This window comes from Polyodon spathula, chromosome 26 (assembly GCF_017654505.1).
Source record: "Polyodon spathula isolate WHYD16114869_AA chromosome 26, ASM1765450v1, whole genome shotgun sequence".
In the NCBI taxonomy this organism is placed as follows: domain Eukaryota; kingdom Metazoa; phylum Chordata; class Actinopteri; order Acipenseriformes; family Polyodontidae; genus Polyodon; species Polyodon spathula.
The window spans coordinates 20449918-20465824 of record NC_054559.1 but is presented as its reverse complement, the minus strand read 5'-3'; the positions used below and the strand labels follow the sequence as shown (position 1 = coordinate 20465824).

Sequence of the window (15907 nt, the reverse complement as noted above, 5' to 3'; positions counted from 1 at the left end):
ACATGACTGAACTGACTGAGAGGAACACATGTTTGTTGTTCCGCGTTGAATAAAGTACCCGAGCATCCACAGGGGGAATCGTCAGGGAGTTGTGAAGACTCTCCACACCGCCTCTGTCTGCATGGACTTACTGTCTGCATGGACTTACTGTCTGCATGGACTTACTGTCTGCATGGACTTCTGTCTGAATGGACTTACTGTCTGCATGGACTTACTGTCTGCATGGACTTCTCTCTGAATGGACTTACTGTCGATTTTGGAACACAGTTTTTCTACCTCACAGTTTTATTGTGTACAGGAACACTTACACTGTGTGGTTTTGTAAAAAGCCCTGAGACAACACACAGCTAAAAAAATATACTGGTTTGGCAAATAGATTTACACAGAAAACATACAATCTTTAGCAATATAATGAAAAAACAAGAAAAAAAATTTAGGGAAACAAACATTCTGTAAAATATCTAAAAAAAAGAGGCTCCGTGTTCTGCAACGGCTCTGTGAATCCTGGCAATGAGTGGATCTTGTTGCTACTTTCGCTGTTAATCGTCTTTCACAGTGTGTTGGAACACATGAAATATAAGAAGGCACATAATACAACATTAATGGCAGTGCAGTGTTTTTGCTCAGCTGTCAGTACCAAAGTGCAGTCTATCAGTCCATGAGCTCTGGTGAGGTCAGTAAGAGACGCAGTTCCTCTCTGTGCCTCCATCCGAGTCAGCCTTCCCCCGCCGGGCCTTCAGCCTCAGCTTGTGAGGCAGGGCTCCTTCAGCCTCGAGAAGTGAGGCCCAGGCTTCACTTGGTCAGGGGTGCACAGCCCGCTCCTTCGAGCAGGCGGAGACCCTCGCCAGAAACTCTGCTCCCCGGTCAAAAAAAAACCCCTCCTCCTCGTCCGAGGAGCAGCCTTCCGGAAAGACACTCCGGACCCCCCTGCAGGGGGGTCCCCCCACCCCCTCCGGTAACTCAGGGGCTTGCAGTGAACGGGGTAGTGGAAGAAGGGGTACCTCTCCAGGGCCCCCCGAGCTGGGGTGAAGGCTGAGCCAGCCCGGGGGCCAGACAGGCAGGGGGGAGCGGTGGGGTGGCGGGTGTGTGAGGGGAGTAGGTACGTGGGGCAGGGAGGGGAGTCCTGTACTCGGGATGTGAGAGGCTTGGTGCAGTAGGGCTCATGGCAGGCAGGGGGCGTTGTCCTGTCCCTGGCCGGGTTGGGCCTCATTGCCAGCAGGGTGTGTGCGTGCTCGGTGTAGTCGGCTGGGCTGAGGATCCCGAAGCGCAGCTTGAGTGCCAGCAGCTCGGCTCGCAGGCGCAGGTTCTCCTCGCTCAGCCCAGCCAGCCGGCCCTCCATCACGTAGTCGTGGACTCGCCGTTTCTCTCGCGAGCGCTTGGCCGCCTCGTTGTTCTTGCGCCGCTTCTCCCAGTAGGTGGCGTCCTTCTTCTCGTCCGGCATGAACTCACGCTTCCTGCGGGACCCCGAGGGGGGCTGCACCTCAAACACAGCCTCCCTCTCAGGGCTCGTGCTGCCCATGCTGCTGCCGCCGCTGTCCCGCAGAACAAATAGAGTCTCCATCGGGAGAGCAGAGGAGGCAGAGCGGGAGGGACAGCGCAGACACACAGAGAGACAGCCTGACAGACACAAAGGAAGTGTGCAAATGAGAGTCGAGTTTTAACTTGGTGGAAGCCGGGGGCAGTGCAGCTTTGTCCTGGTCCTTGACCCTGCTGTTGTGGAGAGGAGATGTCCCTGTGTCTCGTTTCAGCTCACAATGCTCTGCCAGGTGCACACGCTGCCCAAGGGAGCTCTTCTTGTTCTTTCAGTCCCAAGCTACAAGCTTACCCACATGTTTGCCGGTACCACTAGCGGAGATGTCTGTCTACTTGCCGTTTTAGTTTGCATCCGCACTGGGCAGACCCTGACTTCACCAGGCTTGTGACGCCAGCCGACAGTTCCCCTTTAAGTTCTTCTGAAGCAGAAGTCTCAAGTCTGTCTTTCTTTCTACCTGAGCTGCTCAGACTTCCCCACACACAGCAGTGCAGAGCTACACTAGATCTGAGAAGAGAAAGAAATACACATTTATTAAGAATATAGTGACAGAAGAGCGCTTTTTTTTTTAACTCATGGAATGTTCTCCCCAACTTCAGACTCACTAATCTATATACCAAATTATTCTGAATTCAAACACTTTTAGATAAAAACATTTTTAAAAAACTCAAAGAAAAAAAAAGAAAAGTGTTTTTGATCATTTAGCACAAACACGCCTCGTTTAGCTGTTTCTGAAGAGACGTTCTGATGCAACAATACGAAGGCTCACTGTGTTTACCCTGCTCATAGTGATAACTTTCCAAGGGGAACTCCCACCACAGCTCATCCACTCTAGAGAAACGATCCAGTGTCTGAGTGGCTGTCGCTGGTTTCTTTAAAGACACGATATCAATGCACAGCCTCTGTGCTGCTCACATCCCAGCAGATAAGCAGCTATAATATATAATAACGACCTTATAATATATTAATGCATAATAAAAAAAAACTTTCATGATACTGATTCACATCACCAATATAGGGGTTGTATCTCAGCAGTTCTATTCAAAACTTGATTTCGTATTAGCCCACTCTTTCTTCATATTAACACAAAGCACGCCCAAAAAATAACGTCAAGCAGGAACAGGTTATGTAAAGATTATGAAACTGTGGATGATCACGTTATTACAGGGCACCCCTTCTGTAGTTTAAAAAAGAAAACGCAGGTCTGAAATTAAAATATAAGGCCATCAAAATGTCTCTGATGAAAGAGAAGCGCTCACGTGACTCTGTAAAGCACATGTCATTAAAACGGCTGTTTGTGTGTAAAGTTTCCTGGCTGGTGGTGGTGTGACTGCACTAGCTGAGGTTAGAAAGCATGCATCTGTGAGGGGCTGTGCACTGGAGCGTCCGCTCACCTGAGAGCACAGCGGGTCACTGCGAGAGCCCGGCAGTGCTCTACCTGTTTAATGAGGCACTCACTGCATGGCTTGAGTCTGCACCTGTGATCTGTGCTCAGAACCCCCTGTGTGTAATGAGCCACAGCCTCTGTACGTTCTCAATGCTTTCTCACTTACTACCATCCAGGCATACACGTGTTCGCTCTGAGAGCTTTTGTTCACACCTCATATGTCTAATAGGTGCAAAAAATAATATCATATGAAAACAAAGGCTTTCATGAATCTGTATTTCAGATTCATCTGACTTCTCTGCTTCTCGGCTAGCCAGCGACTGCCATGCTCCATTCTCAGCTCTGCAGCCCCCTCACAGCCCTGTGCTGCAGTGCAGTGCAGCATCTTTATAACACAGCCCTTTAGCCAGTTATAAGGCAACATGCTCCTGGCTTCCATTCTCCCCATAATGCCATTCTACTAGCGCGTTCATTCACATTATAAGGCAGAAGACAAATAGTCTGGTAACGATGGCATCATCACATTGTAACTGTTCAGAAATCCCAGTGCCTTGCTGTAGAGTGAAACACAGCGGCAGGTTCTGCACACAGCTCTTAGAAATCCCCACAAGCGCTTTGAGAGGTTCTGATGAAACTGCGTCTAGACAAGCACGGGGAGACTGGAGCAGTGAAAGCTCTCTCTCTACCCACCGCTCAGCTCCCCCCCTCTGTCATCGCCGGGCAGAGCTCACACCTCACTCGCCTGCTTCTAAGAACAAGAAACAGCTCCACGTAAAAGCAGACTAAAAACTAAGCCTTTGAACTCTGTGAGTCACTGATTTCACATCACTGTTAGTCACACTGAGAGGCAGCAGCAGTGCAGCAAACCTGAATGTACTTCTGCTGTTAGTGAGATCTTTTATCACACTGCAATTATAGATCTTGCAGTTTTTGGTTTATTCATTTTTTTAAGCTTATACCTAATGTAAAGTACAGTATAATTCAGCACTGAGCATCCGAGAGCAGCTAATCCAATACAGTCTAGTATAGAGAACTCAGTGCTGTACTGGGGATCTGAGAGCCAGCTAATTCAATACAGTCTAGTATAGAGAACTCAGTGCTGTACTGGGGATCTGAGAGCCAGCTAATTCAATACAGTCTAGTGTAGAGAACTCAGCGCTGTACTGGGGATCTGAGAGCAGCTAATTCAATACAGTCTAGTGTAGAGAACTCAGTGCTGTACTGGGGATCTGAGAGCAGCTAATTCAATACAGTCTAGTGTAGAGAACTCAGTGCTGTACTGGGGATCTGAGAGCAGCTAATTCAATACAGTCTAGTATAGAGAACTCAGTGCTGTACTGGGGATCTGAGAGCCAGCTAATTCAATACAGTCTAGTATAGAGAACTCAGTGCTGTACTGGGGATCTGAGAGCAGCTAATTCAATACAGTCTAGTGTAGAGAACTCAGTGCTGTACTGGGGATCTGAGAGCCAGCTAATTCAATACAGTCTAGTGTAGAGAACTCAGTGCTGTACTGGGGATCTGAGAGCAGCTAATTCAATACAGTCTAGTATAGAGAACTCAGTGCTGTACTGGGGATCTGACAGCAGCTAATTCAATACAGTCTAGTATAGAGAACTCAGTGCTGTACTGGGGATCTGAGAGCAGCTAATTCAATACAGTCTAGTATAGAGAACTCAGTGCTGTACTGGGGATCTGAGAGCAGCTAATTCAATACAGTCTAGTATAGAGAACTCAGCGCTGTACTGGGGATCTGAGAGCCAGCTAATTCAATACAGTCTAGTGTAGAGAACTCAGTGCTGTACTGGGGATCTGAGAGCAGCTAATTCAATACAGTCTAGTATAGAGAACTCAGTGCTGTACTGGGGATCTGAGAGCAGCTAATTCAATACAGTCTAGTGTAGAGAACTCAGTGCTGTACTGGGGATATGAAAAGTCAACAGTATAGACTCCAGTGCAGTATACTATGTACAGTATATTATATCACTGCTCACTTGGGGCCTGAAGTGGTTCTCTGCCCACAGTAGGAGAACTTGCCAAGCCAGTGAGGCACAGCACAGGGTGGAAAAAATCAGATACAGCGATTCACTTTCCACACGGGCCGGCTGCAAAAGCAGATGACAGCTTCTTTCAAAACCAGTTCAGTGAGTAGATCACACAGAAAACAGCTATAGCTAATCCGTACAGCAAGAGCAGGATTGCATTACAGGATGTGGTCACTTCGTCAGAACCTTCTGGGACGCAGACCTGCGCACAGCGGCAGCTTAATTCCACTCCCCTGCCCTGTTTGCTTCTGTACAGTATGATGGGCCACATTCTCAAAGCTATTTACACCAAATCATCATTCTGGGGAGAATAAAACACCAAATACAACTGAAAAAAAACAAAAAAGAAAAGAGACAAAATGCAATATTTATGAGCCACTGAATGAAATGTGTGATTTGTGAAAATACTTCCTTTCCTGAAAAAACGATGCTAACAGCGACTGGAAGTGAAGAGCTGCCAGCCCTCGCTATCCCTGCGCCTCGTTCAAACACGCAGTAAATAACGGCAAAGCTTGAGCAGGAGAATAGAATGAGTCGTGCATGATGTTACTAATCGCTCTGACCGTGTCAGTCTACTCAGCTTCAGACTCAAAGGGCAGTATTCATCACAGGGGTCAGACAGCAACTTCCATCACATGCTGAAACTCCCATTGAAGCGAAACACTGCTGCTGCTCAGGATCGGTTCAATGGGGGCTAGCTAGAAAGCACTCAGAAAATAACCCCTGTTGTTTGTGGAGCTCACTGGTTGTGTGAAACACACACACAGAGCCAGCCTGTGACTCCTCAGTCCTGCCCTGGTTGATTCATTTCACTCCTTGCTCACTGCAGTCCCTTGTATTCTCCTCTTCACACATGCGAGAGGAAAAGTGTGATTGAGCAGCAGCAGCAGCCTGGTTAGGCGTGTCTCTGGTTTAAGGAGCTGCTTCTCTGCCTCTCATTTCTCATCAAAAGGGACACTACCTTCTCAGGTGCTGCTGCTGCTGCAGATCATTGGAAGTATTTTCTTTAAGAATTAACTTCTTTGTTACATTCCATTAATAACACGTTGATGATTATTACAGACGAACTAACGCATGATGTTCAAATTCATAAAATAAAGGGCCAAAAATAAACTGTAAATAGCGTGCCTGTTACTTTGAGAACGTTCTTTCCATCTCCATTCTGTGATTCTTACTGATTTCATGAGAGACCATTTAACACGTATTCAAATCATGTCAGTTATAATCCTTAAGAAAGATCCCATTCTAATTATTAAGTTGATACTGGGTAGTGTGTAATTACATTGTGATGAATGTAAAACTTTCATATTTTGTACCTGCCTGTCTGCCTGCCTGCCTGCCTGCCTCTACATGCCTGCCTGCCTTTGTCTGTCTCTCTGCTTGTCTCTATAGCTGCCTGCCTCTGCCTGTCTCTCTGCCTGCCTCTCTGCCCGTCTCTCTGCCTGCCTCTCTGCCTGTCTCTCTGCCTGCCTCTCTGCCCGTCTCTCTGCCCGCCTCTCTGCCTGCCTCTCTGCCCGTCTCTCTGCCTGCCTCTCTGCCCGTCTCTCTGCCTGCCTCTCTGCCCGTCTCTCTGCCTGTCTCTCTGCCCGTCTCTCTGCCTGTCTCTCTGCCTGTCTCTCTGCCTGTCTCTGCCTGTCTCTCTGCCTGCCTCTCTGCCCGTCTGTCTGCCTGCCTCTCTGCATGTCTCTCTGCCTGTCTCTCTGCCTGTCTCTCTGCCTGTCTCTGCATGTCTCTCTGCCTGTCTCTCTGCATGTCTCTCTGCCTGTCTCTCTGCCTCTCTGCCTGCCTCTCTGCCTGCATGTCTGTCTCCCTCCTGCTTGAATGAACAGTGCTGTGATTGGCACAGACAGCAGTTTCACATTGTCATAACATGAAATGATCAGCTGTCTTTTTTTTACTCAGCCAGGAAAGCAATGCATTGCATTCTTTACAAGAACTACTGTTCAAGAACGAGAATGATTATTTCACATTTCTAAGAACAGCAGCACTGTATATATGCCAAGGAAGACACACGCTTCTCAAAAGCTGATGGCCTCGACTGGTGCTGACCACTGAAGCACCAGATGCTTCGTATTGGAGCTGCACATCTTACAGAACCTGTCTAGGCATTTAGCAGCCATTCTGCAAAGCACTGGGTTTCTAAGCAAGTGGCCCACCCTGTTTAATGAACACAGAACAGCACAATAATAAAAGAACCCAATTGTTTTAATATCACTTCATGTAAGTGCATTGCTATGTCATGTAACGACTCGGTTTGACTCCCTTCACTATAATAAGACTATACAATAAAACATTTTAAGGGTTGTTACTTTATGGTAAAATGTGTGTGTGTGTGTGTGTGTGTGTGTGTGTGTGTGTGTGTGTATGTGTGTGTGTGTGTGTGTGTGTGTGTGTGTGTGTGTGTGGGGGTGTGTGTCAGTGTGCGTTTGTGCATGTGTGTGTGTGTCAGTGTGTGTGTGTGTGTATGTGTGTGTGAGTGTGTGTGTGCGTGTTTCAGTCTGTGTGTGTATATGTGTGTGTGTCAGTGTGTGTGTGTGTGTGTGTGTCAGTTTGCGTGTGTGTCTGTGTGTGAGTGTGTGTTTCAGTCTGTATGTGTATGTGTGTGTGTGTGTGTATGTGTTTCAGTCTGTGTGTGTATATGTGTGTGTGTGTGTGTGTGTCAGTTTGCGTGTGTGTGTGTCAGTTGTCATGTGTGTGAGTGTGTGTTTCAGTCTGTGTGTGTGTGTGTGTGTGTGTGTGTGTGTGTGTGTGTGTGTGTATGAACCCTTGCTGAGGTGGGTGAATGCCATGCAGCCATACTGGGTCCTTTTGATTGGGTCTCCAATCTCTCTTCAAAATCTGTTTGTGGTCGATGCAGGGCAGTGATTAGCTACTGTTAATACTGGCCTCAGCAATTCAGTAAGCCAGCGATCTTTCTAAAAGCTCTCAATGCACGTGTACCTGCAGAGCTGGTTTCTGTTCCTCTGTTCGTACAGCATCAGGCTGCGCTGCAGAGGTGTGTTGATTTATAGATCCCTGAAATACATCAGCAGGTCATATTTATAGCAGGTTTCCTGCACTTTGACTTTCCATGACCCTGCAAGCTAGCCTACCTATGAGAGAGCAACGCGGTGGACTTCTGGCAATTATTGGAAGTTTCTGAAATTTGGCAAAGAAACCACTATGCCACCTTAATTAAACAAACCAAAGAAAATCCACCCTTAAAATATATAGAAAATATTAACAAACCAGCAAAGCACTGGCTTTCAATTCAAACTGCAACCCGCGTGTCCATTCTTTCATTATCCTACAGGACCAACACTGCAGTGAGAGCATGACAAGAGAATGAACAGGACAACACTGCAGTGATAGCATGACAAGAGAATGAACAGGACAACACTGCAGTGAGAGCATGACAAGAGAATGAACAGGACAACACTGCAGTGAGAGCATGACGAGAATGAACAGGACAACACTGCAGTGAGAGCATGACAAGAGAATGAACAGGACAACACTGCAGTGAGAGCATGACAAGAGAATGAACAGAACAACACTGCAGTGAGAGCATGACAAGAGAATGAACAGGACAACACTGCAGTGAGAGCATGACAAGAGAATGAACAGGACAACACTGCAGTGAGAGCATGACAAGAGAATGAACAGGACAACACTGCAGTGAGAGCATGACAAGAGAACGAACAGGACAACACTGCAGTGAGAGCATGACAAGAGAATGAACAGGACAACACTGCAGTGAGAGCATGACAAGAGAATGAACAGGACAACACTGCAGTGAGAGCATGACAAGAGAATGAACAGGACAACACTGCAGTGAGAGCATGACAAGAGAATGAACAGGACAACACTGCAGTGAGAGCATGACAAGAGAATGAACAGGACAACACTGCAGTGAGAGCATGACAAGAGAATGAACAGGACAACACTGCAGTGAGAGCATGACAAGAGAATGAACAGGACAACACTGCAGTGAGAGCATGACAAGAGAATGAACAGGACAACACTGCAGTGAGAGCATGACAAGAGAATGAACAGGACAACACTGCAGTGAGAGCATGACAAGAGAATGAACAGGACAACACTGCAGTGAGAGCATGACAAGAGAATGAACAGGACAACACTGCAGTGAGAGCATGACAAGAGAATGAACAGGACAACACTGCAGTGAGAGCATGACAAGAGAATGAACAGGACAACACTGCAGTGAGAGCATGACAAGAGAATGAACAGGACAACACTGCAGTGAGAGCATGACAAGAGAATGAACAGGACAACACTGCAGTGAGAGCATGACAAGAGAATGAACAGGACAACACTGCAGTGAGAGCATGACAAGAGAATGAACAGGACAACACTGCAGTGAGAGCATGACAAGAGAATGAACAGGACAACACTGCAGTGAGAGCATGACAAGAGAATGAACAGGACAACACTGCAGTGAGAGCATGACAAGAGAATGAACAGGACAACACTGCAGTGAGAGCATGACAAGAGAATGAACAGGACAACACTGCAGTGAGAGCATGACAAGAGAATGAACAGGACAACACTGCAGTGAGAGCATGACAAGAGAATGAACAGGACAACACTGCAGTGAGAGCATGACAAGAGAATGAACAGGACAACACTGCAGTGAGAGCATGACAAGAGAATGAACAGGACAACACTGCAGTGAGAGCATGACAAGAGAATGAACAGGACAACACTGCAGTGAGAGCATGACAAGAGAATGAACAGGACAACACTGCAGTGAGAGCATGACAAGAGAATGAACAGGACAACACTGCAGTGAGAGCATGACAAGAGAATGAACAGGACAACACTGCAGTGAGAGCATGACAAGAGAATGAACAGGACAACACTGCAGTGAGAGCATGACAAGAGAATGAATAGGACAACACTGCCGTGAGAGCATGACAAGACACTGCTCCAAATAGTTACAATCACTCCTGAATATGAACCAGTAAGACTGTGTGATAACTGCCAGTAACTCCTTATGAAGGAATATATTTCTATTAAACTTGTGTCAGATTAATCTGAACATTCCTTCACTTATCAAAGGGGATACTTTATAGAAATTGATCTGATTTGCAATGATTATTTAGTATAGACTGAGGGTTTTTTTAATCAAAAGAAAATCAGGGCCAGGCATCTTGTTAAAAAGATCTAGCGATTGTACTGTCTAACCAGTCTGAGACCATTTTGAAACGCTTGTTTCATGTTAGTCACATAAACTGCCCCCTCTTTTCAAAGAACTGAGGTGCTGCTGGTTTTATCTGCTATGAGAAAACAAACACAGCCGCTCTTCTCCGTACAGCAGCTCTCTCGGTGGCCCTGTTTGTCAGGAACCGACTCTGTCGATGTTTTATTTATTTCTGTATTTATTATTGTATTTATTGATTGCATTTATAGAGCGCTTTTTATGCAAAAGTGTCGCAAAGCACTGCACAGTACAGAGCAGAAAAAGAAGAAACCACAATACATTTGAGCAGCAGGTCACAGATAGTGTTGCAGTGACTGGCAGCAATCAAGCGCCCTTCACAGCATCTCCACAAACAGAAATCTACAATGAAGGAACCAAAAATACATTGTGAGGTACAGTTAGCTGAAGCAGGGCAACTAATAACAATTCTACGTTACATAATGCTGGCACAATATCAGCACGTGGACCAAGTGTTCACAGTGTAGTCAAACCCACTGACCATGTCAAACCAACAATGCATATTCTGCAACAAGGCACAGAGAAACCTGAGTAGTCTATGTTTAGCATTTCTACAACGGAAACGATTCTTTCTTTAATTAACACAACACATTAGTACAGTTATATCACATTAGTACAGTTATAATGTATTTTGCTCCCAGTTCACATTTGATATCACATCAGACACTAAAGTGAGAACAGAGGCGAATTCAATGTAGTGTGAAACTAAAAACGCCGTGTGGGAAGCAGCAGCAAGTCGATCTAAAACAAGACATTTTCCGCGTCGGCAAAACTCGTCTTTGCACAGCGGGGAGGACAAACTGCACGACCAGTGCAGTGCTGTGTAAAACAGTTTACTTAGTGTTAATATTATTATTTGTAGTAGTCGTATTTATTAATACGTGTTGTTACTGCAGGACTACATGAAACATATCAGCACATTTAGAACGGCAACTGCAAAGCTGTCTTAATTTCGGACATTTCTTTTCAGAATAAGTTGAATCTCGTTAGCGGTTTTCTGTCTTTAATATCTTTCAGTGTTGTTGTGCACAGAAGATGCTGTTTGTCGGTGGTTCCCCGCTGAGAGATGTTATATAATAACCTTTTAAAAATGAACAGGACTCAGTGTTCCCATGTCACTCACAAGTACGCATGAAGTTTTGCATTGCGCCTGTAATTCAAATGCTGTTTTCACTTTCAGCGAGGCTGGTGCATGGCTCTGTGTTAATAAACCAGGAAAAGTGTCCGCATTTGTTTTTCTACTGTGAGTGTCTTGACAAATATTATATCACTAGAGAAATGGGCAACATGCCTGCAGACGCCTGCTCCCCACACAATCCCTAAAAATGCACCAATTATTATTATTATTATTATTATTATTATTATTATTATTATTATTATTATTATTATTATATTAGTATTATCATCATCATATTAATTACGAAAAAAGTAACAGACATCCGTCTGTTAAGAATCATTTTAGTCAGACCATCTTCAATTTCTTTAACATGTTTCTCTTTTAGGCGGGAGACGTTTACTTGCCCTTACCGCAAGTGACCAGGAAAAGAATTGCTGCTTTTTCATAAGACAAAAATTCTGACATTTTAAGTCAGCTGCTTCTGGGTTTTTTTTTTTTTTTTTTTTTTTTTTTTTTTCTGATACGTGCACACGTGCACCCTATTCTTGTTATTATCCAATAAAGGGCAACGATACTATTCTAAAACGAATGAAATAATATATATATATATATATATATATATATATATATATATATATATATATATATATAGAGAGAGAGAGAGAGAGAGAGAGAGAGAGAGAGAGAGAGAGAGAGAGAGAGAGAGAGAGAGAGAGAGATAATGTTAATGTATTATCACATTTAAATGTGTTCATTTAGGCCTATCACTATAGCTATTTAGATAGTTATTTAATTAGTAAATAAATACATCAATCTATTTGAACTGTTCTTCCAGTTAATTTAGAAATATAAAATAAACCATGCCTTATTTTCTACTGATTTTACAGTACTTTATAACGGCTCTTATCTGTAATGTGATATTTTGTAATGTGATATTCTGTGATATTTTGTATTGATATTCTGTGATATTTTGTAATGTGATATTCTGTGATATTTTGTATTGATATTCTGTGATATTTTGTAATGTGATATTCTGTGATATTTTGTAATGTCGTATTCTATAATATTTTGTATTGTGATATTTTGAAATGCGATATTTTATGATATTGTGCAATGTGATATTTTGTAATGTGTTCTGTGATATTTTGAAATGTGATATTCTATGATATTTTGTATTGCTATTCTGTGATATTCTGTAATGTGATACTTTGTATTGTAATATTTTGTACCAATTGTAAGTCGCCCTGGATAAGGGCGTCTGCTAAGAAATAAATAATAAGATGAATTATGAACATATTTTCAGTAAGTAATCGGTCCAGTGGAGATACAGTATAATCGTTTTTTTACAGTGTCATTAAAGCCACAGTTAATCTGGACACTTTTAAAGAACATAGTTCAGGTTTCATTAATATTGGAGCTCAAAGAATTACACAGCTGAGTAACTCAGTCTTTTGCACCTGTAATTAAAGACCGTTATATTTATAGCAAGACAATTTTGATAAAGGGGGAGAATATGTTTTTAAATAATAATTATAATAATTAAATTTCAACACTGCTCTTTCAGAAATATGGAGTTCATGTTTTTGTTTTAAACAAATAAGGAAGCCACTGCTGTTAAGATTAGCATGCAATGCATAGCAATTTAATTATTCCAGCACAATCTAAAGCCTCAAACGAACCCATGGCCAAGCAAAAATAACAAGCAACACACCCAATGACTGGCTAAAGCAAATCCAAACATTACCCCAATTCTAGTCGATTTATATACTGTATGCAATCCTTTCTATGAAACTGTACATTGCTTTATTTAAATGAAATGCTAATGAGCAGTATATCACACTATAAAATACGCTGGCACTTCAACACTTAACAAGTTCTTTAGCAGAAAACAGGCTCTTTCTTTCAGAGCTGTAACCAGGAAATACCTGCTGTGGGATCCAGGCTGGAAAGAGGGACCCCCGGAGACGAAACTACACTTTAAAAGCAGCAGATTTGGGGGGCTTTGTCTTCTCTCCGTGTTTATGAGAAATTCAGTAAGCATGTGGTATAGTAATGACAGTCAGTGCATCACAACTTCAAGAAGCTGTGCATTACTTGCTCTGGTTAATAACAAGTCTCCAGGCACAATGCAATACAGTTCAATGCAATTCAATAGGACTTGCTTTTATCTAGTAATGCAGAGCATTTTCCAATTAAAACTCAACAAAAATAAAAAAACAAAACAAAACACTGGCCAATCAATCCAGCTTCAAGAATAAGCCGACGCAAACAAATATGTTGTTTTAAATTTGATTTCAAAGACTTGCAGAGCGAGTAGGTGCTTGAACGAAATTCACACTTGTTTTGAAACCAACAAAAAATGTGTTAGAAGTTGCAGCCGTTGTGTTGTGACGGGAGTTCAAGGGCTCTGCCTCACAGGACTCGCACACACTGCTACTCAGAGTGAGCGATGCTGTTACACAGTAAACTTATCCTTCAATTAACAGCACTTAAAAATACAACATAACTCCAGACGATGGGTTTCAATAATGCAGTAAATACTTGTTTAATAGACCTAGTAGTTGTGCCGCAGTGTCTCCAAAGCTCTGATCTGAGAACACCCATTTGAAATATTTTCTCTCCCCTTTTCAGTGTTGCACCATCATCTCCCATAATACCCATGACATCTCTTTGTCTTTCAAAGCTGTGGGTCTCTAAAGTTAACTCTAAAATGGGTCTAGTATTATCAGCAATGCATTTGAATTGCATAATGGACATTGCAACCAGTTCTTTTATTTTCCGCTGTGGAAGAGGAACTGAAGAATTTGAGCTGCTCTGCTGCAGAAAAACTTTCACGCTCTCTCAAAGAACCCACAAGCAACAGAATGTGCAAGCTGCATTGAAATCTCACAACACTTCATACAAAGGGATGTATCGACTTTTACATCCACGTGCAAACAGGGAGTCATTTCATTCTTCTCACAACTGTTTTATTAATAACAAAAAAAATATACAAAAATGTAAATCTGTCAGCAGCAGAGGCCTTATCTCTCCATAAAGACGTGCTTCTAGATATTAAAACATCACACTGCTGTCTCTGCTAACAGCCGCTGCTGGAAATACCTTTACTGGTTCTTATTCATAGAAGCAACTTTCCTCCATTTTACAAAGCACTGTGAAAACAGCCACACCTTTCAACCATATTACAAAACAACTGCTCTAATAATAATAATAACAATAATAATAATAATAATAATAATAATAATAATAATAATAATAATAATAATAATAATAATAATAATAATCACAATTGAAAGCACTGTGAAAGTCTTTGTGCTAAATTGTATTTTGCTGAAAAGAAATATTTTCAAAATGCAGAAGCAATTCATTTTTTACATTTTCTTTTTTTTTAAGGGCAGTCACCTTTAGTTTGAGGAGGTCTGTGTCTGTCCGCCCCTGTTGGCTGGTTTTGTACAAGTTTAATATTAATAGAGAGAGGTTATTAGAACACACCTCAGGGGGAATGAAAGGGTTGGTGGAAAGACGATGTGTGTAAAACAACAACCCTCGTCTCCCGCTGGCTCACTGAACTGTTTCATTCTCTCTGGAGCAAAACCATCAACTGATGCAAACGAACCCAGCTCCTGAACCCCACAGGCAAGGGGAGACGGAGAGAGGGAGCGATGGGAAAACCAGACGACAGACAAGGAGATCAAGACAGAGAGAAAGAGGGGAGGGGGAAAGCTATATTTGTGAAGGGTGGCAGCAGTGGGATTTCAGATCATAAAGAATTGATTGAAGAACAACTGAAGCAAAGAGTGAAAGAGGCAGAGCAGAGACGGGGAGGAAAAATACACAGTTACAAAAACAACAGCTGGAAAAGAGGCAAGAAGTAAGATCATCAAGCAGCTCAACCAGCCAGTCAAAGCAACGTCTGGTCAGGTCCCTGCTGTGTAGATGTCAATATGGCATCTTGTTATCCCACTGGGGAATCAATCACAATTTGCAGGTAGTTTATAAAGACACAGTACAGACAGGTAGTTTCTACAGAGCAGTATTGAAAACAAATCTTACCGGCTGCACCTGAGTGGTGAGGCAGAGCTCTGACAGCGATGAAGACACTGGCAGCCAACTCTTTCTTGTCTTGTTGTGGGAGGCAGGCTGAGCAGCGACGCTCTGGTCTCAGTACATGAGCGAGAGAGTGAGAGAGTGAGTGAGGAGAGCAGTGATGGCATTACCTGGTTGGTGATAAGGGGTAATAAGCTTTGTGTGTGTGTGTGTGTGTGTGTGTGTGTGTGTGTGTGTGTGTGTGTGTGTGTGTGTGTGTGTGTGTGTGCGTGTGTGTTTCTGTGTGTGTGTGTGCGCGCGTCAGTGTGTGAGTTTGTGTGTGTGAGTGTGCTTCTTTCTCTGAAACCACTGGCTCGTGTGTGTGTGCATCCTCTGTGATAAGACAGCGTGGGGGCAGCTCTCACTAAACCACAGGAGCTGTGTATGTGTGTGTGGGGGGGGTGCAAATCAACATGATTTGATGATGCTGTTTGTCACTGAAATTAATAGCTTCTTTTTAAAGAGTTAACAGAAAAAAAGAAAATTGAACATCTTAATAAGAAACCTAATCAAGCTGTCACAA

At 43.3% G+C, this 15907-nt stretch overlaps 1 protein-coding gene across 1 annotated transcript; it reads right to left on the bottom strand.

Moving 5' to 3' along the window:
- Nucleotides 1–742: 742 nt before the first annotated feature.
- LOC121300535 lies at nt 743–15578 on the bottom strand. Its single transcript, XM_041229102.1, has 2 exons — nt 15352–15578; nt 743–2038 (listed from the first exon to the last, which is right to left on the bottom strand). Exon 2 carries the CDS (start codon nt 1559–1561, stop codon nt 743–745), a length of 819 nt encoding a protein of 272 aa, XP_041085036.1. The 5' UTR covers nt 1562–2038; nt 15352–15578.
- Nucleotides 15579–15907: the final 329 nt, after the last annotated feature.

Coding starts and splice junctions, on each gene's coding strand:
- LOC121300535 (XM_041229102.1), bottom strand. CDS start 1,561: ATGGAGACTCTATTTGTTCTGCGGGACAGCGGCGGCAGCAGCATGGGC.